Source organism: Dermacentor silvarum, chromosome 7 (genome assembly GCF_013339745.2).
Source record: "Dermacentor silvarum isolate Dsil-2018 chromosome 7, BIME_Dsil_1.4, whole genome shotgun sequence".
In the NCBI taxonomy this organism is placed as follows: Eukaryota; Metazoa; Arthropoda; class Arachnida; order Ixodida; family Ixodidae; genus Dermacentor; species Dermacentor silvarum.
Window position 1 is genome coordinate 91,451,595 of NC_051160.1, and position 27,825 is coordinate 91,479,419.

The 27,825-nt window shown below is 49.3% G+C and overlaps 1 protein-coding gene across 7 annotated transcripts in view; it reads right to left on the minus strand.

The window, feature by feature from the left end:
• LOC119458271 (glucoside xylosyltransferase 1) overlaps positions 1 to 27,825 on the minus strand; it is a 364,373-nt gene that overhangs the window by 179,180 nt on the left and 157,368 nt on the right. The window contains exons 3-4 of one of the 7 annotated variants that reach the window (XM_037720106.2): positions 23,741 to 23,872; positions 964 to 1,156 (exon numbers count right to left, since the gene is read on the minus strand). The exons of 5 other annotated variants lie outside the window; for them this stretch is intronic. In XM_037720106.2, the coding sequence (XP_037576034.2) occupies positions 964 to 1,156; positions 23,741 to 23,872 (325 nt within the window). The remainder of the gene's footprint in view (positions 1 to 963; positions 1,157 to 23,740; positions 23,873 to 27,825) is intronic. One more of the 7 variants, XM_049670969.1, reaches the window with a different exon arrangement.

Sequence of the window (27,825 nt, forward strand, 5' to 3'; positions counted from 1 at the left end):
ATTACACATAAGTATTCACTGTTTCCCTCCGCAATCTCTTATTGGAACAATTTACCTAACAGTCCTGTGTGTTATAATACTGTGGAATCTTTTGTAGTCAAATTTATGCGTGCCTCATAATCAGAACTGGTTTCGGTACGTGAAACCCCAGAAAGAAGAAATGTTACAACCAATAATGTTTGTTCGAGATTGTTGTTTTACCTTTGTAACCACTCCTGCAAGGGCCATCGGAGCCTGCAGTATGCTAAAAAACATCGTGCTTCACTGCTAAGTTTTTTGTGAAGACGTTGTTGTTAAAGCGCATAATACAATTTTAGGGTAGTATTGTTCAATGTTCCCGTGTTTTCATTTTCTATCCGACCCACCACTATAACAGCATCATCATCAGCCCACAACCCCCCCCCCCCCCCTCTTACAGCCATCATCATCGTGCTAATCATCATCATCGCGCCCGCAGCGGGACGAAGGTCACGTGTCGATCTCCGGTTGCCGTCTTATCATTTATAGAAACAATGAGTGAGAGGTTATGAGTGAGCTTCAACATCCGTCTTATGCATAAAAGCGGGTACAAGACGTTGATCTAACATTACATGATACGCAAATGTTGCCACATATTTACTTCTATTATATAGTGCAAAGAACGACTGCCTTGAAGGTGTGCTTTTATAAAGTCGTGCTTTTCACGAATTCCAACCGCTTTTTTATTATTTTGTTGCTGGAATAACAGCAGTGTAAACTTAAAAATTAGCGTCAGTGTGCATGCGAGCTCCGGATAGCATGGCTTTTGTTCCCACGTGACGGTAGCGATAATAGTAGGGTGCCAGCCGACTACAATGTTCGCCTTTAGCGATGCCCTCAATTGCACTTCGGTACAAGTGCCCCAAATTAACCATAACTACAACACTAACTATGTTAACATATTAAGTGTGTTGAAGTTTATGAGGCTGTAACAACTGCTCTTACCAAATGGCTGCACGAAAGGGTGGAGTCCCTTTATCAAGTAGTAGTTTTTTTTAAAGTCCTCTGTCTCCGGAGCCATGCCGGCCATCTGCCACTCATTCATGGCGTAGAATTTTCTCCAGAAGTCTTCGACCGGGTGGAGAAATACCACGTCTGTGTCAACGTAGATGACGGCATCTTCATCCGGAAGCATACTCTGTAAAAATAATGGTAAACTGGCTTGTAGAGCTTCCGCATCCTAATGATATCCTGCAAGTTTGCCGTTTTATCTGTTAGCATGACGACGGATTCAGATTGTTTATAGCAGAATGCTCGTGTAGCTTCATTTCCCCATAAAACTATGACTGCTAAAACGGGTAACCTGAGCGCTTGCAAATTGAAGAAGTCTATGCCGTAAGTGAGCCACATTATCCGCCATTTCAAAAAGTGCAGTTGCATAAAACAGCTGGTCCAGGCATCTGGTAGACAGCCCTCTTCTGTGGACCTCAATTACAGAGCTAACTCGGAAAGGGGCGGTGTAATGGTTTGGACAAAATTTGTAGACGCAAAGGGCATAAAGTTTAGTAAAAAAATTGCGCTACAATTTAAGTGAAGTGTCTCTTATTAAGAGAGCTATATAGACGATTACGAGTTATCCTCCTTACTAGCCGTGCGTTTTCTCCTCAACTCGTTCGCCGAGTAATCGTGGCTAAGCTCCGGCTTCCCTGACTCTGCGTCATGATGTGATATCGTGTCTTCTACTTCCGGTTGTCTTAGAGCCAGTGCACGAAGCCTTTCGAACCTCTCCGATGGCCTGGCTGTCGATCCCTGTGAGAGATATCCAAGCAGCGTACGTTGTCAGTGTTCTGTCGCAGCACCAAGTGTGTCCGGTATTTCGACAACCGCTGGCGAGCTGGGCGTTTTGACGGATAGGCGGAGGCGTAAACTAAACCTCCTCCATACTACTACCGCTGGGATGAAGGGGATTAGCCTAAAGGTGAGTGGTCTATACGGTGCAACCACCGGGTGCCACAGAGCTTAACCAGCCAAACACAGAGGTAGAATTGCTGTAACCAATGGTAAAACATTTTAAACATTTAAACCGGCAATGTGTTCATGATTACGCTCCTGTCGAAAATTTACACCAGCAGCAAAGTAGAATACACTCGGTTAATGCTGTATTAGCTGTGCGTTTGTTTGGTTGAGCTCTGTGCCACCAGGTGGCTGCACCGTGCTAGCCGTTGACATTTGCGGTTCCGCTCATCCGGTAAAACGCGCAGGCCCAGTCCGCTTGCGCTTGCGTTTACCCGAACACGGGACAAGCTAAATCGCTCTAGTGTAGTAGTAATCATCCGGCGTAAATTTACGGCTGCAACCACACCGCTCGCGTGTTGCCTTGCAGAGGGACACGGTGGACAGTTTGACAGGTTTATGATCGCTAAATTTGTAGCCCACAAGGCAACAAGGTCGATTCATGGTGCTCACGAAAAGAAAGCTCGAGACCAGCACTGAACGCGCAGCTCGCGTGAACGCGAGGAACGTTTTAACACAAGCAGACGACACTTGGTGTGTGCCGGAATGATTTTAGTGTAGTGATGAATTGTCGTTGTGTATACTCTTTCTGCTACTTTTAACAGCGGAGCTGTTCAGGCCGGCCGTAAGTCCGTGATACGTCGGGCAAAATTTGGGCCGATCCTAGCGGCAGTGCAGAAAGAGTTCAAACGCAATGGCACATACCTCTCTGAACTAACGAAGAGAGAGATAGAGAAAACATTTATTGAGCTCAAACTGATGGCGTCTTCTCAGACGACGGATGGGGTGGTTCCCTGGTTTCGGGACCCATATACGGCCAGCAGCTCCTGGCCCCTATCCGTCAGTGCAAACTGGATCGACAGGGCGGGGCTAGACCGTAAGGTCTCCCATCGCTCATGGGGTGGGGTAGTGGGGGACGGAGGGGGGATGCGGGGTATAGGGGATTTGAGTGACGTGCGCTCTATCAGGATGTGTGCGAGGGTGCCTGTGTAATTTTTGCAAAATGGACAAATGTCCTCTTCGGTTTCTGGGTAGAATTTATTCATCAGGGCAGGGTTGGTAAGCGAACCCGCCTGAATGCGCCTGATGATTGTTTGTTGTTCCTTGCTAATGGTGCGGTGCGGCCCGGGGAAGGTGCGCCGATCCTCCCTATACTCGGAGGTAATCTCTTTGTACGAGAGCACCGGGTTGGTGGTGTCGGCGCCTGCCCTGCCCGGAGGGTCATTGCTCGGGCATGCTAATCGGCTATGACGTTGCCGGCTGCCGCTGTGTGGACAGGCACCCATACGAGCTCTACGGCTCGCTCCGGTGCCCTTTTCTTCGGTAATATCGCGGCTGCCTCTGAGGAGATCACCCCTTTCCTGTAGCCGCCGTAAGCTCTTTTGGAGTCGGTAACCACTACCCTGGCGCCCGGTTGGATGAGCCCCAGGGCTATGGCCACTTCCTCTGCTGTCGCTGACTCTCTCTTGTTGACTGCAGCGCTGTTTATCAACCGTTCCCCGTCGGTTACCAGCACCGCTGCTTCGCTGCTGCCCTTGACGAGGGACGCATCCACGTATAGGACCCCCTCCAATCGCTGCATTTTGGAATTAATCGCCTGAGCTCTGGCTTCTCTCCTGCCGTCATTTTTCTCCGGCGTCATGTTTCGGGGTAAGGGCTTGGTGGTGATTGTCGTCATTCATTCAGTTGGGATGTACCGTTTGATTGTTGCTCTCTCCTTGCGCCTCCCTATCTTATCCAGCACCGCGTGGCCATGATTTGTCTGGCTCAGGCAGAGTCGCTGGTTAGACAGGTGGGCTTCGTGGACTGTGTTGTGTGCCCCTATGGCTTGAACGTGCTGGGCCGACGAATAGATGGGTAGGCCGAGGGCTTGCTTGGTGGACTTTCTGATGTTGGTATCGAGTGTATTGTTTTGAGTCCTGTCGAGATTGAGATACGGGGCCGAATATGTTACCCTGGATGTTATGAATGCCTGCACTAGTCTGAGGGCGTCGTCTTCCTTGAGTCCTCTATTTCTAGTTGAAACCCTTCTCAGCATGGCTAGGATCTTCTCCGCGCTGGTTTTCATCTTGGCGATGGCGGCATGTGCTTTGCCATTGTCTTGTATTAAGAGTCCGAGAATTCTACATGTGTCCGTCGGCTTGACTGTGGTGCCGTCAATTTGGATGCAGATGTCTGGTGGGGGCTGCTTGCGGGGCTTTCCTGGTTGGATTACGAGGAGTTCCGACTTCTGCAGCGCGCAGCTGAGTCTACAGGTCTTCGCGTACTCGTGCACTGTAAGTGCTGCCGCTTGGAGTGTCTCCTCCATCCAGCCGTCGGAGCCCGCTTGTTCCGTCCATATTGTAACATCGTCCGCGTAGAACGCGTGTCCGATTCCTTCGATTTGGTCTAGCAATCGTGGCAGTGGCAGTAAGGCCAGATTAAACAGGAGTGGTGATAACACTGCTCCCTGTGGGGTGCCCCGCTCCCCCAATTCAATGGGCTCTGATCGCTCTTCACCCATTAATATTCGTGCCTTGCGGGAGGACAGAAAGTCTTTGACATATCCGAAAGTGCGCCTCCCGCACCTCGTCTCATTGAGGTTGGTGAGTATACTAGCCTGAGTAACATTGTCGAACGCCCCTTTGAGATCTAAGGCGAGTAAACCGCCTTAGAAAAGGAAAGTAAGCTGCCTGGTGCCATTCTTGAAGCGGGGCAAATCCCAACTCGAGCTCACCTGTTACCGCCCAATAGCGCTGGCCATCTGTGTAGGAAAGATAATGGAACAGATGATCCTTGGCCGCCTGGAATGGTACCTTGAGCACTACAAGATTTATCCGAATTCCATGGCTGGTTTCCGACGTGACCGCTCTTCCATCGACAATGTAGTTGATCTCGTTTCATATGTTCAGCACGAAAGGTCCCGTAAGCGTTTATCTGCAGCTTTATTCTTAGATGTAAAAGGTGCATACGATAACGTACTACATGAGGCCATTCTCGATGCTCTTGCAACGGTTGGCCTAGGTGGTCGAGTCTTCTTGTGGATTGCAAGTTACCTATCTGCAAGATCATTATTTGTGTTAACTGACGATGGCCTGACTACGCGACGCTATACCAGCAGAGGCGTTCCTCAAGGCGGTGCTCTCAGCACGACGCTATTCAACCTCGCTCTTCTTGGACTTGCTCAATACTTACCAACTACCATCAAGATTTCAATATACGCAGACGACATCTGTGTCTGGACTTCGGCAGTCACACGTCCACCGATACGTGCGCGGCTTCAAAGAGCAGCAACTTTGACAGCGAGCTACTTGTGTAAACAAGGTCTCAGCATATCTGCAGAAAAATGCGCACTAGTGGCATTTACTCGTAAACCAATGACGCCTTATGTCATCTCAATCAATAGGCGGACCATTTCCTATGTCAGAACCCACAGGTTTCTTGGCGTAATCATTGACCGAGACCTCTATTGGAGCCCGCACGTGGCCTACATGAAACGGCGCCTGACAGCAATTTCCCAGTTGTTTAAATACTTGACAGGAAAGACGTGGGGGATGTCAGTAGACGCAATGATGAAACTCTACAGAGCTGTCTTTCTCGGTTTTTTAAGATATAGTCTACCTGTACTGAACAACACTTGCAAGACAAATATTCGTGTTCTGCAGGCAGAACAAGCTCAAGCACTCAGAGTTTGCCTTGGTTTGCCCAGATGCACGTCAACAGAGGCAACTATTGCGATTGCTGGGGACCATCCAATGCAAACTCGCATTACGGTGGAAGCCCTGAGAACGCACGTCAGACATTTTGCACGTGCCCCCTATCACCACCTTGCAACACTACCTTCAGACAGACGCCAAGCATCGTTCTCGAAAACTATCATCAAGTACAACGACAAACTTCCCTCGGGCTTCACCGCTGCATCTAAACCATCGATGCCCCCTTGGTGTCTTATTAGCCCCACAGTACATCTCAGTGTACCAGGAATCAAGAAAAAATCTGAGCTATCGTCACCTGTGCTGAAACAACTGTCTATGCTTCTTCTACACGAGAGGTATGCGGACAGTGTACATATTTATACTGATGGTTCCACAAACCTCCAATGTTCGTCCGGTGCTGTGGTTGTCCCAGCAAGAGCGACTACCATCAGCTTCAGGACTGACCACCCAACGACATCGACATCTGCGGAACTAGCTGCTCTTCGCGCTGCACTTTGTTTCGTCAATCGGGAACCACCTCGACAATGGTCAATATTCACTGACTCTAAGGCAGCCCTACAATCTGTGCTATCAGCTCTGCGTCGCGGGCCATACGAACAGCTCGTATTCGATATTAGGCACCTGCTCCAGACATCACATGAGAAAGGACACTACGTGGCATTTCAGTGGCTTCCAAGTCACTGCGGTGTCATAGGGAACGAAGATGCCGATAATGCCGCTCGGGCAGCTCTTGACGACACACAGGAAGAGGCCATACCACTCTCATGGTCCGACGCTGCCAGCAGACTTCGAGTGCTTGCCCAGGAGATCAAGCTCTCTCCATGGTGTACAACCAGCGGCCAGACCAACCGGAGCAATTGTCACTACCACCAGCCCTCTTTTATGCATCTCTGTATGCCATCTGGACTCCGCCGAAGAGAGGCCACTATGCTTTATCGCTTATGGCTAGGGGTGGCATTCACTAAATCTTATTCACTTCTGATTGGAATGGCCGACAACGCTCTTTGCGATGCCTGTCTTTGCGAGGAGACACTGGAACACATTCTATGCGACTGTCCTGAATATAATGTTCAGAGACAGTCCCTGGCGTCCGTTCTAGCGCACCTTGACAACAGACCAATGTCAGCTGAAGTGATTTTCACATGTCGTCGACAGAAGACATCGCAGCTGAAGGTGACGAAGGGACTACTTCGGTTTTAACACGAAAGTGTTTTATGCCGGGGTCCACCAAGACTTCACTGACGTATTTCCGTCACGGAAATACGTCAGCTTACAATGTACACGAACATAATACAAAGAAAGAAACCAGAAGAAAAGTTCCACAAACATGCAAAATTTGGAAATCGAACCCACGACCTCTCGGTCCGCGACGATAGATCGCCGAGCGTTTAACCCATTGCGCCACAAACGCATTTGCAGAGAGCTACACAGACGCGCCTTATATATCTAACACTCCTCCGTGTACCCGCGCTCTTGCTCGGGGCGGTGCCGCCGCCTACGAGCAGAAAAGAGAAGTACTGCATTATGACACTAACGCGCACCGACAGTGAACGCTTCGGTGGTCTCAGCACTACGCCGCCTCGATGCCAGCATTCGAAGGGACGCTGGCATCAAGAAGCACTACCAACGCCACCTAGGTGGCGTTCACCGTACTCAGCACAGCGGAGCGTGGCCTCCGCAATTAGCTCTGAAAATGTTTCTGAAGTTGATCGCGGAGGCTGCAATTACGACGCGCTGTACGCGCTGATTTGACTCGGTGACGATTCAGTTACGTGCTTTGTCTTGCGCGTTGTATTAGTGTGTCAGTTACGTGCTTCGTCTTTCGCGTTGTGCTAGCGTGTGCAGCGTAGTGCAGCTTCCATATGCACGACGGTTGCTCATGGTCATCGACGTTGGTAGTCGTGATGGAGGAGACGTGCCACCAGGCGTCAGCGTGGGTGCATCAACGCCTAAGGGCGCTTTAGCCACAAAACACCAATAGACATTATATATCAATGTGCAATAAACATTACACTACTTCTGTGAAGGCACGTTTCACTTTCGTGTTCTATACCGATTCCTATATAAGAGGGATCAACCACATTTTTTGAAAGCAACGGGCTTGGACAAGCGGCTGTGACAGTGATGTCAGGTACCACGCAAGAGTGACTGACGATGTGTGTGCTGTGCTGTGTGCTCTCTCTCTCCTCCCCATCTTTCATTCCCCCTCATCCCGCTCCCATGTGTAGGGTAGCAAACCTGTTGTGCATAACTGGTTAACCTCCCTGCCTTTCCTTCTCCACTCTTTCCTTCCTTCCTTCCTAAGGCGAGGATTGCCCTGGGGCTGTTTCGCGTAGCTTTTTTGATTACCAGCTCTTGAAGCTAAAGCATGACGTCCTGTGTTGATAAATGCTTGCGGAACCCAAACATCGTCTTCGGAAGTTGGTCGGAGACTTCAAGGTGTTCCTGAAGGCGACGTAGTACCATACGCTCCATCACCTTGCCAATACAGGAGGTCAGCGATATTGGCCTCGTGTTTTCAATCGCGGGGGCCTTACCCGGTTTGGGAATGAATCGCACCTCGGCCTATTTCCACTCTGGCGGGAGTTGAGAGGTTTCCCAAGCCTTATTTATATGTTCGAGCAGAGATTGTGCCGTCCTACCGCTTATGTTGGCGAGCAACCTGTAGGTGATGGCGTCTCTCCCCGGAGCGCTTTTCTTGTTGCTCTCGTCAATTGCTGTCCACATCTCGGGGATCGTGAACGGCCTATCCAGGTCTTCATTGCTGGGTCCTGTGTATTCTCGCGGGATCGGGTGTTGCCCTCGCTCCGTTTGAAAATATTGGTCTTCTAGGGCCTTCATAAGCCGGTCGCTGTCTCCGTCGTATGTGTTTAGGACCTTCGTCAGCAACCGGTTGCTTGCTGTCTTGCTGCCTGCGGGGTCTGTTAGGTGCCTCAACAGTTTCCATGTCTTGCCCACGGGTAGCTGTCCCTGAGGGCCGTCGCATACCTGCAGCCAGTTCTCTTTGCTGAGCTTGGCCACGTATTCCGAAATTTCGTTGTTAAGCTCGGCTATCCGACGCGCAAGCTTCCTGTTGCGCCTTTTCCTCTTCCTGCGCTTCGTGAGCGAGTGCGGGCCGCCCACTTGTGAGCGAGCCTGCTGTCAACGAAAGGTACCTTCGTTGTAGTTGCAATTTCTTGGGTGAATTTGTCGAGGATCTTCATTTGTTTCTTGGCCCATGTCTTGTACGAGGTGTCATGCGGGTCCCCTTCATCCGCGTCTTCGCCGTCTTGTTGTGTGTATGCACGCATCTTATCCCAGTCCGTTATGCGAGCTGCTCCCAGCTTAGCCCGGAAGTCTGGGCCCCGTATGGTGAGTGTGATGATGGTGTGGTCAGAGCCCAAGTCCACGTCCTCGCACTTCCACGAGATATCCAGCATTCAGCAGAGCCAGGACAGGTCTGGTGTATCTCTGGAGATGCTGTTGCCTCTTCTTGTGGCTACTCCGGATTCGTTGAGTAGAGAAACGTCGAGGTCTTCCATAGTCTTGACCAAAGCCTTTCCCCTCTTGGATTGAAATTTGTACCCCCATAAGGTGTGCGGCGCGTGGAAATCGCCCAAAATCAGGAGTGGCGTGTTCCCGGCCAATTTCTACGCGTCCATCACAACTCGATCGAATTCATAGTGTCTTTGCGATGGTCTGCAGTATACGCTCATAACGAAAATATTGTTTTTACTTCCAATTTCCTTTGCGTGTATTTCCACCAGCGTGTGCTCACACCCTGATTGTGCAGTAAGATGTTGAGTAGCTGCTATGTGATTCTCCACTAGGATCGCCGTACCCATTTTGGTTGGGTCGGTGTATGTAACGTATCCCGGAATTTTTGTAACTCCCCTTGTCTCTTGTAAAACAAGAATGACCAGACTAGTTTCAACCTGATTCTTGTGAAGTGCCAATTCCATGTATTTGTATCTTATTCCTCGGCAGTTGCATTGAAAAATGGTCGTCAGCTCTTTGCGGCTCATTTTCTTAGTCCTTCTATTTTTATTTTGCGCCATTGCCCTCGTTGGCGGCTGTCTCCAGCCGTCCCTTTCTCATTGAGATGGCCTTCTTGATCCTACTCATTCGTTCCTTCTTTAACGATGTGGGTTTCATTCGGATCTCGATGGCCGCCACTCGTTCCGCATACTTTTCGTGTTTAGTCTCGAGCGTGTTAAGTCGATCTTCCATGCGTTTCATTGCGCTAGAATGATCGTTTCGCCATACGTGAGTTGTTTCTGTTCTTCAACGGGTGGCTTTTTTGCTAGTCTGAGCCGTTTGGCTAGTCTGAGCCTCTTCAGACTCCATGGCTTCCGGCCTCTGCGGTGCCTGTGTTTTGCTAGAAGTCGGAGGGGGTGACCTCCTACGAGGCATTTTCCGCGGGGCCTCCGCCGCTGCGTTTTTTTCTGCCTGGTCGTTTACCGTCCCTTGGTCTGCCTTTGCGACCAATCGATCTATTTTGCTCACGAGACCCTTAATTTGGGCGTTCTGTTCTAATATCTGTGTGGTTCTGCTTTGCAATGATCTGCTTAAGCTCCGCAATTTCTGCATTTTCCTTAGTTGTAGCCTGACAGGAGGGGGAGGAGGGGTTGAGGGTGGGGAACTCCGAATCGAGCGTTTTGGGAGACCCATTGGCCGAGCCCACCTTTTTAGTTGCTGATCCCTGTTGTTCTCCAGGCCGTCCCTTCGACCTCGAACGCTGTCCCCGTGCCGGCGCTACGCCGTCCTGAGCTCGCTCCGCCACCCTCGAACTTCCCTGCTCGTCGTCCCGTGATTGCGACCGGGAGCGGCTGCGGCGCTCCTTGTCGGCGTCCTTGATCTCGAACCGTCGCTTCGTCGGGGTCCGCCTGCAGGACCTCCACGATCGCGAACTTCGTCCTCGTTCTTGTCGTCTCTGCTGCTTCCTTTCCCATCGGCGTTGCCGGACGACGAAAGGAGTCTTGAAACGCGCTTACATGTTCTGTCCGCTGTGATGTGGCTGCCGCCACAAAGGCCGCACTTGGGCTCACACAAGTGATCTTCGGTGGGCTTGGCGATTCCGCACCCTCGACAGATTTTGTCGTGAGGGTCTGGGCACACATCCATTCTATGCCCCAACGGCCGCAGGCTTGACATGCCTCAATCTGCTTTCTACATATGTGCACTCCGTAAGGAGATTGCCGTATCTGACATATCTTGGGCCTTCCTTTCCGGCAACGCGATGACCACCGACCGAGATCGGCCGATGCGATTGCTTGTAATGCCGTGGGGTTATAGTCCTGCACGACTTGCTCTTGGATGTCCATGGCCGTGTCCTCTAGAGGAATGCCCCGAATCACGCCTTGAACGGTTCCATGAGGTGCGGCCTCGCATGTATTGACTTCGTATGCCGTTCCCCTGACGTCGATGCGCTCGACCGCCGCATAACGGTCAGCGTTCTCTCGCCGGGGGGTGCTTATTACGAGAATGTTTTGGTGCCCGTTGTGGCAGATGACGTCCTTTCTTGCTTCTTCTGCTGCGACTTGTGCTGCCGCCGCCAGAGCTCGACTTAATTCTACTCTAGTCAGTTCACTAACGCAGAGCGCGCCACGTGGTCGGATGACGATCTTCATGTCGCTTCGCGGGAGCTCCGGCATCAGTGACTTCTTCAGTAGCCTTCCCTTGTTAATAGGCGGGTACTTTGTACGCTCCGCGCCGTCCGTTTTTGGACTGCAGCTGGTGTCAGGCGGGGCCTTAGCCGCCTTGCCTCCGTTTCCGGGCGGTCCTTTCTTCAACTTCTCCCCGGCCGTCTTCCAGCCGTTGGCTCGCGTGCATAAAGCCGGGTCAACTTCTTCCCCGTCGACTTCTATGTGCATGGCCGAAGCATCTCTTCTAACAGCCGAGCAGCTCCCGCTGTGCTATCGGTGTCCGCCAGGACCCGCCTCGACCCCGGCGTGGCCGTAGTCGAGGTTAGGGTTAGCGCGGCGTCGGCAGCCGATTTCACTCAAAGTCCTCTAGAATACAAATCCGAGATCTCCCACCTGTGAAATTCATGTCCACATGTCCGGAGGACTTCACGGAGTTTGGTGAAAGAATCTGGTCAATTGGGATGAAATAATCGCTGTAGTCGCGCGAGGTCCGAGAGCATCAGAAAACACAGCTGTTCGAAACGGCGTCTTCTTCTTCTGAACTAACGAAACTGAGCCTGGATAAATCTAGCTAAGCATGGTTGGGACTACTTCAGCTTAGTGAGTCCGATAGCCAATCAATAGCTAATTGATTATCGATCAATCATCAATAAATTCCAGAAAATTCTGGTGATGGTAGTGCATAGACTAGCCCAAATACGTGGCCAATACCTTGCGATAGCCAATCGATAGCCAATCACAGCTAATCGATAATCAACAATAATCAATAAATTCCGAGAAATGCTGGGGATGACTTGGTAGTGCACAAATACGTGGCCGATACCCTGCGATAGATAATCGATAGCCAATCAATTGCTAATCGATCAATAATCAAGAAATTCCGGCATATTTTGGGGAAGAATTGGTTGTGCTTACCTAGCCCAAATACCGGCCTGTACCTTACCATAGTCCAATTGATAATCATGAATAGCCAATCATAGCTAATTGATAATCAATAATATATAAATTCCGAAAATGATGGTGATGGCTTGGTAGTGCTTAGCCTAGCCCAAAAGCCAGGACTAGCGACGTGCCCATCAGCTCCACTGTCTCTTTAGCATTTCGCCTCCAGTGCAAGCTACGCTGGTTTTTTTCATAATAACATGTTTGCTTACACTTAGTAAACTCTCAAATTCTCACTTAGCTTCATCGCACACACTATGTTTCACTGCGGATAAAGGCGAGAACCGTGTCCCAGTGAGCTTTACCGTTTTTATAATAACGCGTTGCTTACACTGCGAATGACGCAAGTTCTTCGCTCGCTTCCCTGCGATACCTTGTATGCTTCACCGCATTACGCCACTGCATTGCGTTGAAGACATGGAAAAGTAGCGTTTCCCGTTTTTTTTTATGACTTAATAATCACAGCAAGTTCCGTGTTTAGTAGAGTTGCTCCCTTGGCGTATACGTTTATGATAATAAGATACGAGACAGTTCGTGTGGCCACGCGCTTTTCCTTTAATGATAGCGTATTTGGCCTTGCTTCGTGAAATCATATCCAACCCAGAAGGGGACAGTCAGAGCTAAAAGCCGCACGCGTGGCAGCAGGAAAGTGCTTATGGTTTGAAGCATGCTTTGAAGGCTAATTTGAGCAATATAGGCCTGATGGCGTGACGTATGCAATATTGCGATGAACATACATGGTGACCCATAGTGTGGAGGTGTTTGGGGGCGGTATAGCTTGATAGCCGGTTAATATGCGTTGTTTTTTTTTTGTGGGGTCCTGTACGGCGATGAAATCTGGCAAGGGCGTTGCCTGCTGCAGGTGGAGGAATAATTTCTTTTGCGTTGTATGCCCCTACAATACCATTGCCAGATCCTCACTGGTTGAGGGAATACGTGCTTCAGAGGGGTGAGAGGTCATGATGATGGACAAATGCCGCGTTACTGGCTGCTCCAGGCCCTTCGCGTGTATTCGCGGGTTCGTTTTACGCTCGAAAAAAAAAACACGTCTATGTAGCACGTAGTGAGGCAACAGGAAGCCGTATCGGTATTTTGCAGGTTGCTCTGAATGTTCTCATTGACACCTTTCGTCTAATTATATATTTGAGAAGTTGAGTATTAATTAGGAATAATTACCTAATTAAGTGGAATGCCAAAATACTCTGAGTATCTCTAAGCGGCGGCAAAACCCAAAAGTACCTTGGTTGTAACCACTAGCTACGTGCCATTTGCATATTTTCAATTGTTGGCCCAAGTTAACCAAACACCCTGTATATATACAGCATATATAGGTATATGCTGTTAGCCTGATTGCAAAGAGAGGTATGTCGTTTGCCTTCTATTGTTTACCTGACATTTGTTGTTTGCGCCAGGAATTTTCCGACCAACGAGTGTATACAGTTCGCTGTAAAAAAAGTCTTTGGATAGCCAGTTCCACTCCAGTACTAACAGGTAGTTCCGTCGAACAAACTGTCCACTTCAACACCAATTCGTGTAATCCAAAGATCCAGAACACTTGACAGAGCTTGTTGTAGTTGGAGCTCATTAAGGGCGCGTCCGCCGTGCTTGACCCCTAGCGGCGACTCCCCCGACACTTGGATTTCTTTGCGACACGGGGCCCTTAACGCCATCACGTTAAAATGGTAGCCCTTTATACCGGGTGTTTCAGGGAACAATTTCAAAGATGTCTGAAGTGTTCCTGTGGCAGATAGCACAATTCTAGTTCATGAGCTGGTCTACTCGAAGAGGCGGACCGACTTGCCAAGAAATTCAAATGCATAATCGACTAATTAATAATTTGCTCTAATTCATTTTAAACTACTTACCTTATGTCCCATATTGCAATTTACAAATTCTAGCCGTGGAGTTCGCAAGGCGTTCCAGTGTTGTGCTTCAAACCATAAACAATGTTTATTAAGGAAGTCTCTGGAACGCCAACGCATTTCACCGCAAAGTTCAGGAATTATTATCTCCAAATTGATGCGATCCTGAGAATTCGCCCCAAGGCTTGCGAACTCCATGGCTAGAATGTGTAAATTGCAATATGGGACATAAGGTATTAGTTAAAAACTTAATCAGATATTTTGTTAGTAGAATACGCATTTCAATTTTTGTGTAAGTAATGTCCCCCTCCTTGAGTAGACAAACTTATACTGGAATTGTGCTATATGCCAAAGGCAACCTTGAAAATTGTTTGAAAGTGTTCGCTGAAACGCCCTGTATAATGCTATGTTGACACATTTATAGGCCTCATAGAAAATAAGTGACAAGTGATGGCCCCTAAGATAGTGATAAAACAAACAGTGTAAAGAAATTCAATTTTCAGCGCCGACGCAACTCAAGCTCTATCTGGCTATCGTGGATTGTCGGAGGGATTGTATTGGATTGCCGCGCTCAGTGGGTAGGTGCCTAAACCGAAACTCGCTCTCAAGTTTCCCATTTTCTAAAGTCATGTATTCTTCCCAAGAAAAGCGGTAGATACCAATTACGAAGGAGGTCAGGGGAGGAGGGTACAGTTCAGTAATTATAAGCGCAGCATGCTGAAAAAATATTTGTATGTAAATGTGGTGAGGTTTAGGTATGAAGATAACGTTAATCATCTCAGACACCTGAGGTTTGCAGATGCCATTTTTCAGCTTAGTGACGCTGTATATGACTTGCAGCAAATGATTGAGGACCCTAACCAACAGACCATAAGGGCATGTTACAGGACCATTAATGACACCTTGAGTAATGGGACGGCACATCGAAAAGTCAGGCAAAGGCGGCAAGAACAAGTGGACAAGCTCCAACTCGAGACCGTGGACTAACAAACCCTTTTCGGAAGCGCTGAGCCAGCTCCTCTTAATAAAGCCCACCAGGTTTATTGGATTTTCATTAGAGGTACGTCATTAAACGTGAAAATTGCCGGCTAACTTTCACTCAAGCAGCAGACCCTCCCCCCCAAAAAATCCCCAGCTCTTCCCCTGTCGAGAAAATGGGGGTAAGCGAAGGAGGAGGAAAACGAAGAAAGCAAAGGCAGGGAGGTTAACCAGACGCACGTCTGGTTTGCTACCCTACACGGGGGAAGGGGTTTAAACGGATGAAACGAAAGACAGGGCAGCAGAGGGAAGAAAGTACTCTCAGTATGAACACGTGTGGTTGTCCAACACTTCACAATCGGTCACTGAGGCCAGCCGACTTCATGAACTGTAACAATGCCAGCGTCGCTTTGTAAGCCTGGGGTAAGCAAAGCTTGTCGTGTTGTGTATCTGACCTTCGTCAGCGTAAAGTTCGGAAGCCGTCGCCTCGGGATTCTCTGCTCGTTGTTGACGGCGAGCCTCTGCTAGGGAAGCCCTCACGCTAGAATGGGCACGTTGACGACGAGCCCTTTCCCGAGCGAGTTCACGCCAGCGTTCATCAAACGAAGCTTGCTCCTTTGCACAGCACACCACACGTGGCCTTCCCATCTGTTCGCCGAAACTGATATGAGGCGAGGGAAGCCCGGAGGAGTGCGCGCCAACCCGCTTTCATTCCATGTCGCTAGGGCCTCGTGACACACCAAACGAACCTGATCGGTCGTCCGCGTCTCACGTGATCAGGCGTGTCACGTGATCACGCGTCTAGCATATCCAATGCGGTGTGCGCCACACGTGATTTCTTCTTTTTTCTATATTTCTTTCTGTCTTCCTTCATTCCTTTGTTTCCTTTCTTTCTTTGTTTTCATTCTTCTTTCTTGTCCCTGGTATGTGCCATTGAGCTTGGACCCTTTCTGCACAATCATCAGAATCGGCTCATTTTTCAGCATGACACCACCACCACCACCGCCGACACTTGTGAGCCTATAAAGCTTCGCTTAAAAAGTCGCAGTGTCGCCCAAAAGGCGAAGCATTGATTGTGATAGCAAATTAGTAGACAGCTATACAAAGTTAGGATAGCAGTTTTACCGCCGTTGAAATTTCTAAACATTCGCTTATTAACTAAATTAACAAGCATGGTGTCACGCGCGCACAAGCATCTCACTAGATTACCGCGGAAACTCGCTGTGGAAACGCTGGTGTGAGGAAGTGTGGCGACAGCAAGAAGCGAATTGACCTTCTTGCTGCTTCTCACTTCAACGCAAACTAAGCGGCGAATACACAGTGCTCAAGAAGTTAACTAGAACGCGTCCCTAATTACACCCCGCAGCGGCCACTCCATAGATCGATTTCGGTGGGTCCAGAATTGCTCGCCACTCGATTCACTTAAACGAGTGCGGCCACTCCTTAAGGCTCATTCACACAAGGCTGACACGGCACCGGTTCTGGTCTGCTGACTGTTGGTGACAGCGTCTTCCTTAAGTACTTTATACCATCGGCCACAGCGTTTGCCGTCCTGTAAACTGCTGTCGTCATCAGTCTGCAGAGCAAAATCGATGTCGTGTCGGAGTAGCCTAAATCAGCCTTTACCATCCCGACGAACTTGGAGTGGCCCCATTTGATTTGTGCTTGAACCCTGGTACTTCCCAGTAAATTGTGGACCCTGTTCTCGTTGAAATGAAAGGGCAGGACTATCTATTGCGACTTGACGACCTAGTCGTTTGTCATGAACCATTTATCCGACCTCTTCAAGCGAATGCAAAAAGTGAAGAATCAATACATCTGACCGTTCAAACAGTCTAATACTACTGTGGTTCTGAATAGCTGAAGTTCCTCGGACACGTCATGAGCAGCAGATGCGTTCCACGGCTTGGAACCTTTGTCGCGAGCACAGCTTGCCTGAATTAATTGGGGAGTCCGCAAAGTAGTATAAGGTATTCGCAATTTATTCGCCTTTCTTTCGTGTAACATACATGCTTGTACGTGGATTCAAGAGTCAACAAGTGACTGGGCGTGATAGTCCACTTTGTGAATGGGAAAACATTTTTTTTGGTTAGCTCAGACGTTACAGCGTCAATCTAGGCAATGCGTTGGTCTCAGGTTTGACTCACATAATGGGACTTAATTTGTTTTCAGTCTGTGGAGCTTGCTTTCCCAGACACACGTATAGGTTTCCATTACAGTCTCATGTTACTGTCGAGTGGAAGGCAGTGTTTGCATTCATAAGACTTGTTGCTACCATGCGCTTTCCCGCATAATTCATTTGCCATATTATAAAGGGCACCTTGTTTCAGTTGATTGACTCTTATGGCGCATCTGACTGTAGTTATATTTCTTTTCAGTGTAAACCTCAAAGACAAGTAACTCTTCAGCAAACATCTGCGGCGAGACAGGAGGGTGGCAACAAAAAAAAAAAAAAAAAAAAAGAAAGTGGGAACCTTGAGCGTGTCACTGAAGTGATGAAATCGAAGCAGTAATTGTAAAAAGTACTGCGCTATTTACGCTACGCGCATTTTTGGCGAAGCATGCAAGGAACCCAGGAAAACATCATTGCAGACCTGAATTCTTGAAATTTGTAAGTCGACTTATTTCTAAATATTAATTTTGTTCCTTCTTAATGCTATTCAAGCGTGATTTCAACCTATTTTATTATCGGAAGTTCATTAGTTCATTGCAAACAACGAGGGCATCATGTGCCCTTACGCAGTGCTCTTTACGTTGTAGTGCATAAAGTTCATGAAAAGAGATTACTTTGGCGGCGTAATGGCAAAGAGAACACCAAGTCCATCTCGTCTATCAAGACACTAACTTTAAGAAAGGACTCGGCACACCTAATTTGTGGTGAAGACTGAGAAAGCCTTGGTTTTCTTATGCCAGTGGTGTACTTGCCTTGCGGCAAAGCTTGATTTAGAGGTTTATAGTGAATCAATGTGGCGATCTATGGTATTTCTCAATATATTCCTCAATCCCAAGAGAGTGTTTCAAAAGCGAACACTGAGGGAAGTATTGACATGTAAAACATGCAGAATGTATCCTAAAATACTTCTGCTTGTACCTGTGCAACAAGTGCGAGTAATATTTGTAAAGCGTTTTAGTAAAACGGGTTGTAAGGTAGATATGGCGTGAACATGTCGCCATGTAGCGGTGCTACTTTCATCGTAGTTTGTAGCATCGATTTCCATCAGTCATAATTTTGAAGTAGCTAGACAGGTGTTTTCCAAAAAAAAGTGAGAGAAAAAAGTTGGATAGACACGAAATAATTGATATTGTTACGTAAAACGACACAAGGCGGACTATTTACACTGTATTTACACTAGACAGACACAGTAGCCAAGATGGTGGACAGCCACCAGCACCCGACAGAACCGTCTTTTTTGTCGTCTGCCCCTGGCAGAATGTGTCTCTCGTAGCATGTGTCTCTCGTAGCATTACCCCCGGCGGTGGAAGCGCCGTCTCGGCGCACTTCAAACATTGTCGTCAGAAGGAGGGTGGTATGCTTTCAGCCTGCTGACGTGAACAATGTCACTGGGAGCGATCGCAGGCGGCAAAGTCGGAGAGACGGGAACAATCTCGTAGGTGACGTCCGTGACCTGGCGGATGATTCGGTAAGGACCCGTGTACCGAGATAACAACTTCTCGGATAGGCCCACACGACGGAATGGACACCACAGGAGAACTAAGGCACCGGGTGAGAAGCGAACGTCATGATGCCGGCTGTCATAGAGGCGCTTTTGGGTCGCTTGCGAGGCCGACAGCCTAGAGCGGGCGATCTGACGCGCATGATCGGCACGAGCGATGGCATCACGTGCATATTCGCTAGGCGGCGCGGCAGCAGCCGGAAGTAGGGTGTCCATTGGCAACGTCGGTTCACGGCCAAAGAGCATGTAAAAGGGTGAATAACCGGCGGTATCGTGACGCGATGAATTGTAGGCGAAGGTCACGTAAGGCAGCGCCAGGTCCCAGTCGCGGTGGTCGGAGGAAACATACATTGAGAGCATGTCCGTGAGGGTGCGATTGAGGCGCTCGGTGAGGCCATTTGTTTGAGGATGGTAGGCGGTGGTCAACTTGTGCTGCGTTGAGGAGGAGCGCAAAAGATCGCCGATTACTCGGGATAAAAATGCACGGCCTCGATCTGTGAGCAATTGGCTAGGGGCGCCATGGTGTAGAATAACATCGTGGAACAAAAAATCGGCAACGTCAGTAGCAGTGCTGGTGGGGAGCGCTCGAGTGATTGCATACCTGGTCGCATAATCGATAGCAACGGCGACCCACTTGTTGCCGGATCTTGACTCAGGAAAGGGGCCGAGAAGGTCTAAACCAACACGGAAGAATGGTGCGGTCGGGATGGAGAGTGGTTGAAGTAGACCAGCAGGGGGTGCAGCAGGACGTTTCCGACGTTGGCATTTATCGCAGGAGGTCACGTAACGTCGAACAGACCGGGCGAGACCACGCCAAAAGAAGCGGCGCCGGACACGGTCGTACGTGCGGGATACTCCAAGGTGACCAGCAGTTGGTTCGTCGTGAAGCTCATGTAGGACCGTTGAACGCAGATGTTTAGGCACAACGAGAAGCAGCTCAAGGCCATCGGACTGGACGTTACGACGGTAAAGTGTGCCATTCACGAGGACGAACATGCGCAGTGAGGCGTCGTTAGGTGCCGATTCCAGCCGGTCAATGAGCGATCGCAAAGAATCATCACGGCGTTGTTCGTCACCAATCTGGAGAAACTGATACATGGACATAACGCAGGGGCTATGTTCGATTTCCGATCCGTCTGGTTGGTCAACAGGGTAGCGGGACAAGCAGTCAGCGTCCAGATGGAGGCGGCCAGACTTGTAGGTAACTGAGTACGAGTACTCCTGAAGGCGCAGCGCCCAACGACCAAGTCGTCCAGTGGGGTCCTTCAGTGAGGCAAGCCAACAGAGAGCGTGGTGATCTGTGACAACACGAAAAGGGCGGCCATACAAGTAAGGACGGAATGTCGAAACCGCCCAGACAAGGGCAAGACATTCCCGTTCCGTAATCGAGTAATTGCGTTCAGATTTCGAAAGGAGACGACTTGCGTACGCAATAACACGATCAATGCCGCGTTGGTTTTGGGCTAAAACTGCACCGATGCCGTGGCCACTAGCGTCTGTGCGTACTTCTGTGGGAGCAGCTGGGTCAAAATGGGCAAGAATAGGTGGAGTCGTTAGGGCGGCGATGAGCTCAGAGAAGGCGTTAGCTTGTAGAGGACTCCAACAAAACGGGACGTCTTGCTTGAGAAGGTCAGTGAGTGGACGTGCGAGCGCCGCAAAGTTTTTCACGAAACGGCGAAAGTAGGAGCACAGCCCCACGAAACTACGAACGTCATGGACAGATCGAGGAACGGGGAAATTCGTGACAGCGCGTACCTTCGCTGGGTCTGGTCGGACACCGGAAGCGTCAACGAGGTGGCCCAGCACAGTAATTTGACGAAGAGCGAAGTGGCACTTCGAGGAATTGAGCTGAAGGCCAGCTCGTCGGAAAATTGCTAGAATGGTCGAAAGCCGCTCAAGGTGTGTTGCGAAAGTGGGAGAGAAAATTATCACGTCGTCCAGGTAACATAAACACGTCGACCATTTAAATCCTTGAAGCAGCGTGTCCATCATTCTCTCAAAGGTGGCTGGTGCATTGCAGAGACCGAAAGGCATGACCTTGAATTGGTAAAGGCCGTCAGGGGTCACGAAGGCGGTCTTCTCGCGATCCAGGTCGTCTACAGCGATTTGCCAGTAGCCAGATCGAAGGTCCAGGGAGGAAAAGAAGGTGGCACCATGGAGGCAGTCGAGGGCGTCGTCGATACGTGGAAGAGGGTACACGTCCTTCTTGGTGATTTTGTTGAGGTGCCGATAATCAATGCAGAAACGCCAGGAGCCGTCTGTCTTCTTTACTAATAAGAAGGGGGAGGCCCAAGGACTAGATGATGGTTCGATGATGTCCTTCGCAAGCATTTTTGCCACTTCTTTTTGAATAACATCGCGCTCTGATGCGGACACACGGTAAGGTCGACGGTGAATGGGCAAAGAGTCGCCAGTGTTGATTCGGTGGGTGACAATCTTAGTCTGACCCAGGGGTCGATCACGAATGTCAAAAATGTCGCTGTATGAGGCCAAAACCCGACAGAGAGCGTCGGCCTGGTCAGGAGAAAGGTCTGATGCAATCATTTTGCGAAAAATTCTGTCGTCAGAAATTGGTGACCGGGAAACTTCAGCTTCTTCAGGCGCAGTTATTGCGACAACCTTGACGTCATGGTCTGTTATAGCGGTGAGGTGGGCAAGTGACATCTTGTGGGGCAACACTTGAGGGGTCAGACCAAAGTTTAGTAGCGGGAGGAACACACAGTTATCTGATAATGTCGCGATGGTATGTGGCACAGTAACATTGCGCGTCAGGCGTACGTCAGTAATCGGAATGACGATATAGTCGCCGTCAGGAACGGGTGGGGTCGATGACAAACACACGTACGTAACGGCTCGAGGCGGTAGGTGAACAAAGGCGGCGGGGCTTAAGCGGCTGACGGTCGTTTCACAGGCATCTGATAGAAGAGGAAGATCGAGACAGAGTGTTTCAGAGGAACAATCAATTAAGGCCGAGTGTGCCGAAAGAAAGTCAAGGCCAAGGATAAGGTCATGGGGGCAGTGAGCAAGGACGGCAAAAAGTACGACAGTGTGACGACCGGCAATGCTAACACGGGCGGTGCACATTCCGATCACTTGAACAGCACCACCATCGGCAACACGTATTGTCTGTGTCGTAGACGGAGTCATAATCTTCTTCAGGCGGCGGCGTAAAGGGGCACTCATAATAGACAACTGTGCACCAGTGTCGATGAGGGCGGTCACAGGAACATTGTCGACTTTGACTTCTAGAAGGCTATGGTGAGTGGGCAGAGTCAGCAGAGGATTTGCAGGGGACAACGGCATTGCAGCTTCACCTCCATAAGCTGCACTATCTAGTTTTCCGGCGGCGAGCGTCCAGAGAAGGACGGCGAGGAAAAGCGGCGAGGCTGCGGAGAGCGGGACTGGCGGCGTTGTGGCGACGGGGAGCGGGAGAAGCGGCGAACAGGAGCAGTGGCGTCAGAGGGAAGAGGCTCGTGGGAGGACGACGAGTGGTAAGTAGAGGAACCAGCGGCTGGACGTCTGAAAGGAGTAGGGTACATGGAGGTCTGGCGAGATGTGTAGGTCCAACGGCGACGGCAATAACGAGCTATGTGCCCGGCTTGATGACAGGAGAAGCAGATGGGCTGATCATCGGGCGTTCTCCATTCCGCAGGGTTGCGGAAGGAGACAGGAGAGGTGTAGGATCGTCGAGCAGGTCCAGAGGAATAAGGCTGAGCGTCAGGACGAGTCAGTGGGCACGCCGATGGAAGGCCGAGATTGGCAAACTCCTGCCTTACGACAGCTTGAATGAGGGACACTGATGGCGGCGTTGGGTCACTGGCGTGGGATGGAAACACGGGTGGTGGAATAGGTGCAGGACAGGCAGCTTCAATCTCGCGACGAACAATACGGGTAATGTGGTCACAGGTTGGCGGCAGGCGAACGGCATCACACGATGAACTTGCAGCCGTATTGGGCAGCCGGGTGAATCTCTGGGTTATACGGCGGCTCTTGGCATGTTCAAACCGCCGACACTCTTTGATGATTGTGTCGACGGTATCAACGTTGGTGTACACGAGCAGGTTAAAGGCATCGTCAGCGATACCTTTGAGCACATGAGAAACCCTCTCGGACTCAGGCATGTGCTCGTCAACCTGGCGGCAAAGAGCGATAACGTCCTGGATGTAAGAGACGTATGACTCGGAGGATGTCTGTGCACGAGTCGCAAGTTCATTCCGCGCAGCATGCTGCCGGCCAGTGCTGTCCCCGAAAAGGTCGCGTATCTTCTCTTTGAAAGAGTCCCAGCTTGTAATGTCCGCCTCGTGCGTCTCGAACCACACCCGTGGTGGGCCATCGAGGTAAAAAAGCACGTTGGCGAGCATAAGGGTCGGGTCCCACCTGTAGCTGGCGCTGATCCGTTCGTAAAGGTTGAGCCATTTGTCGACGTCAACCCCATCCTGGCCGGAAAAGACTCCAGGATCACGAGCAGGAGGCAGAACGATGTAGGTGGGAGCCACGGGAGGGGCAGCGGGTGAAGACGTGGTGCCTGCACCGACTGACATGGTCGGAAGCGTGATGAAGCGGCCGTTGCGGAGCTCCGTGATGGAAACAGGGAACTACCCAGCACTTCCACCACAAAGATGTTACGTAAAACGACACAAGGCGGGACTATTTACACTGTATTTACACTAGACAGACACAGTAGCCAAGATGGTGGACAGCCACCAGCACCCGACAGAACCGTCTTTTTTGTCGTCTGCCCCTGGCAGAATGTGTCTCTCGTAGCATGTGTCTCTCGTAGCAATATTCTCAAATCTGACATTCCCGTAGAAAGTTATCGCTTGGAGTCCAAGTTCAGTAAACAATATAAAGCTTATTCAAGAATCGAAAATACCGAATATGTTGTACAGTTGCCCATTTTTTATCATTCTGAAGACTGAAGTTGCGTAAATACATTATCAAAGCTCAAAATTTATTGGTACCTGAAAAGGATATATATTCAGAAACATACATACCGGTAAAAAAAGCCTCTGCGTAGCGCAAGGCCTGAACATTGCCCACCACTGGTGGTAGTTTTCCTTGGGGAACCACACTGGCTTTACATCACAGCTAACACGCTTCTTGACGCTATCTGGCCAAGATGAGTACTTCAAGCAACACGGGTGTGGCAGCCGAGGCATAAAAAAGATCATATCAAAAGTTAGCAATGAAATATTCTATGCAAAGTAGTCATTAATACCGTGATCTTATCTGTAACTCACGTATACACAGTCCCAAGACGAATCAACAAATACTTTTATGGGAGGAGATATTTCAGTGCAATTGTTTCACAAAATGAAGAATATCTTTATATGTCAGGCAAGCGATCATGTTGAAAAAAAAATGCAGCTTGAACTAAATGACTGCACGGGCCAGGGCAAGTGGCCCGGGCCTACCCGAAAGCCCGAGCCAGATGTAATCCGGGCCTCGGCCGGGCTCGGGCTTGAAGCCCTGGGCCTGTGCAGCCCAGGCCCATTCATCTAGGTTGGGCCTTCAGGCACACGAGGGTACTCTGCATACATACAAAACATCCTGTGGGAAACTCAAATTTGAAGTTCGAAGAACTGTTGGTGAAGTACTGCAGCAAAAAACAAAAACAAAATAGAGAAAGAACAATGCGATTTTTTTCTAATTAGTTTTAATTTAAATCATCTAAATATAATTGCAGTTCATTTTCTTTCAGCAAAAAGAAACTTTGTTCTCACAACAGAAAAAAAAGCCCTGCAATATCTCTAGATGCAGGGCGACTGTTACCACTTTTGTTATTGCATTATTTAATCACTCTCGATATGATTATTATAAAGCAGTTGCTCTATTTCATTGCTTTTTTAATTATAGTACCCCTTTGAAAATAGCGTTATGGTTGCCGCACTGTAACATAGATCACTTACACCTTAACCGCATTCGTAATGTTCCTGCACCATAAATTAACCTTTCAGGAGTGTTTTGTCATGGGCTCTCAAACGTAGGCCAGGCAGTACTTTTCCTATTGTCATATTTGTCGTGCCCAAATTAGACTTCGTACTTTTACTTTTGTTTGTACTTTTAGCTGCTATGCACCTAATATTATTTTAGAATCTTTCTGCCACTGTTCTGGTGTCCCGGTATCGACGCTCAAGCTTGCACCATGCGGGGAGGGTTTGAAGAGGTATATATAGAGGTGGGGAGTTTGTTTAGCTGCAAGAGCGGCGATACCAAGTAACGCCCAGTGCCACGCAGGCTATGAGACCGAGCTATGTGTTGTTCGCGCACTCAAATTCCGCTCAGTTATCTCTTACGGAGCCAGGACTTCCCCTCCTGGCTTGAGTATTGTGCGCGCATACATTAGCACTGCTGCAGCTGTGTGCTCACCAGCCCGTCTGTATGGAAAGGTCAATAGGAAAGGCGTCGAGCTCAATCTAGCGCTGACAAACTCCGGCTGTTTTCTTTTTTCCGTTGGTCTGAGCTCGCGAACCACCGAGGTGTGACACCGCTAACGCATTGCCGACGTTCCTCGTGGCGCCAACGTTGTGACGTGTCTCGTATGTCTCCTTGCACGTTGTTCGTTTCCTGCTGCGCAGCAACACTTGCCTTGCGTGCTGTGTCGCATGACGCCTCCGCGTATTGTTAGAACGCCGCGCAAGGAGTCCGAGCGTAACGCTGAACCTGGTTAACGCTGTCAACGCTTCGCCTGTGCAAAACTGCCACTTTATTTTACGAGTGTGCGTGATTATGGATGTTCACAACAATAAGTGTTACATTAGGGCTTGAAAAAAACGTCCTGCCCGAAATTGTCAACCTAGCCTTTCCTTTTATCGTCCTTTTTATGTTAGCTACACACTTCCTCTGTCGGAAAAGGTTCTGCAGTGCTTTATTGTGACTGCAGTTTTATAATGTCTTTGCACACACACTTAAACAATGCCGTTTTTAAGGCAGGTACATTGAGTTTTTTAGTGCGGGCCCGGGACGAAAAAATTAGCGCAGCTTGCAGTAAGTTGGAGCTAGTGATCACAACATTGGAGCTATTGATCACCTAGATTCCTCCAGTATCGCTAGGGTCAGTTAAGTTTTTCTACGTTCGGCTAAGTTTTGCTAGGCTCTGAATGATACTCCGCCTGATACTCCGTATGAGCATGCAATGGCCGCATTCGTTTTCGGCTGACGGCACGACGAGCTTCCAGCTGAGCGGCTTCTTCTTCGGGAGTCTTGTACTTCTTCGCCGTCTCATGTTACATTTGCTCAGTCTGAAGTCTACGAGAGTTGCGGGTGTCGCCGTCGCGGCGACATGATCTTTATAATCAGTTTGACGTCATGGCAAAGCTTCACAAAGTGTTTTCATGACTAAAAAAAGCAAGAATTGCGTCGTGAAGCAATGACATGGCTGGACGAAGCTAGGTAAGTGATTGCTAGGCGATCGCATTGATGGAGTGGGTCTGCTGGAACGCGGTGTCGGCACCGCAACGCGGTGTCGGTGTTAGAAGCTGCGCTATGCAACGTGCAGTGACGTCATCACTGGCGCGGTGGCGGAGGAGCTAGGAGAAGCGAGGCGCAGCTGTGGCAGGTGCTTGCTAGGGAACGCAGGTGACGTCATCATTCAGCGAGGTTTTTTGTTCGCCACACGCGGACTGACGGTCGGCGTAAACAGCTTCGCTGTTAAAAATTCAGCTCGTACAGTGCTCTTGGTCCAACGCACGTATTGGAGCGTGTTTGAAGCGAAGTTTTGATGAAGTAGGCATTGCAATTAGCTTTTATAGAAGTGCATGCAATGCGTAAAAACAGCGTTTCTTTTTATACTGTGCAACTTCAACAATATTATATTGCTCTGAAAGTATATGACATGCTAGCGGCGTCTAATGAAACGCGCACAGCGCAGCGGGTGCCCGAAGCATAACTGAAGTGCGCGCTGTCCAGTCTTCACCACTGAGAAGCGCGCACATCTGGTTTGACCGCAAGACCGAACGATGCCCCCCCCCCTACTGCGATATTTTTGTTTCTGTTCAGGTTCCCTTATTTGAAAGCGAGAGAAGAAAACGAAAGATGCCACTTGCTAAAATATCGCAGCAGCACAATCGTCCTCGCCCCCTGCAGGCAAACTGGATGATCGAATCCATCTCTAGTGATGAAGACGTTTAGACGTCGCAAACTGTACCCCGCACACCGCTGTTCGCGTTTAATTTGACGCCGACAGCACATCCAGTTTCGCCTCACTGGGCGATAATACTCGTCCAGTGAAACGATAACTGCGATATTCTTGCTTCTATTTTCTTTGCATTTTCTTTTCTCTGTCAAACAAAAGAGAACCAGAACTGAAACGAAAATATCGCACTATAGGAGGAGCATCATCGTGCCGTGCGGTCTTACCAGATATGGCGCGCCTGTCAATGGTGATGACTGAATGGCGCGCATATACCTTCAGTAGGAGTGAGGATCAGTGATTGGAGTGAGTGAGGGTCAGGAGTGAGGGTCAATGGCCAATATCTCAGCAGGCTTCGGTTCGGAGATGACATTGTCCTCTTCAGCAACAATGGGAACGAACTAAAACAAATGATCAAGGACCTTAACCGAGAAAGTGTAAGAGTGGGGTTGAAGAATAATATGCAGAAGACAAAATAATGTTCAATAACCTGGGAAGGGAACAATAATTCAGGATCGCCAGTCAGCTTCTACAGTCTGTAAAGGATTACGTTTATCTAGGTCAGTTAGTCACAGGGGACCCTGATCATGAGAAGGAAATTTACAGAAGAACAAAATTGGCTTGGAGTGCATGCGGCAGGCATTGCCAAATCCTGACTGGAAGCTTACCATTGTCGTTGAAAAGAAAAGTGTACAATCATTGCATTCTACTGGTGACGACATATGGGGCAGAAACTTGGAGGTTATCAAAGAAGCTCGAGAACAAGTTAAGGGCCGCACAAAGAGCGATGGAACGAAAAATGTTAGGTCTAACGTTCAGAGACAGGAAGAGGGCGGTGTGGATCAGAGAGCAAGCAGGAATAGCCGATATTCTAGTTAATATTAAGAGGAAAAAATGGAGCTGGGAAGGCCGTGTAATGCGTAGGATGGATGGCCGGTGGACCATTAG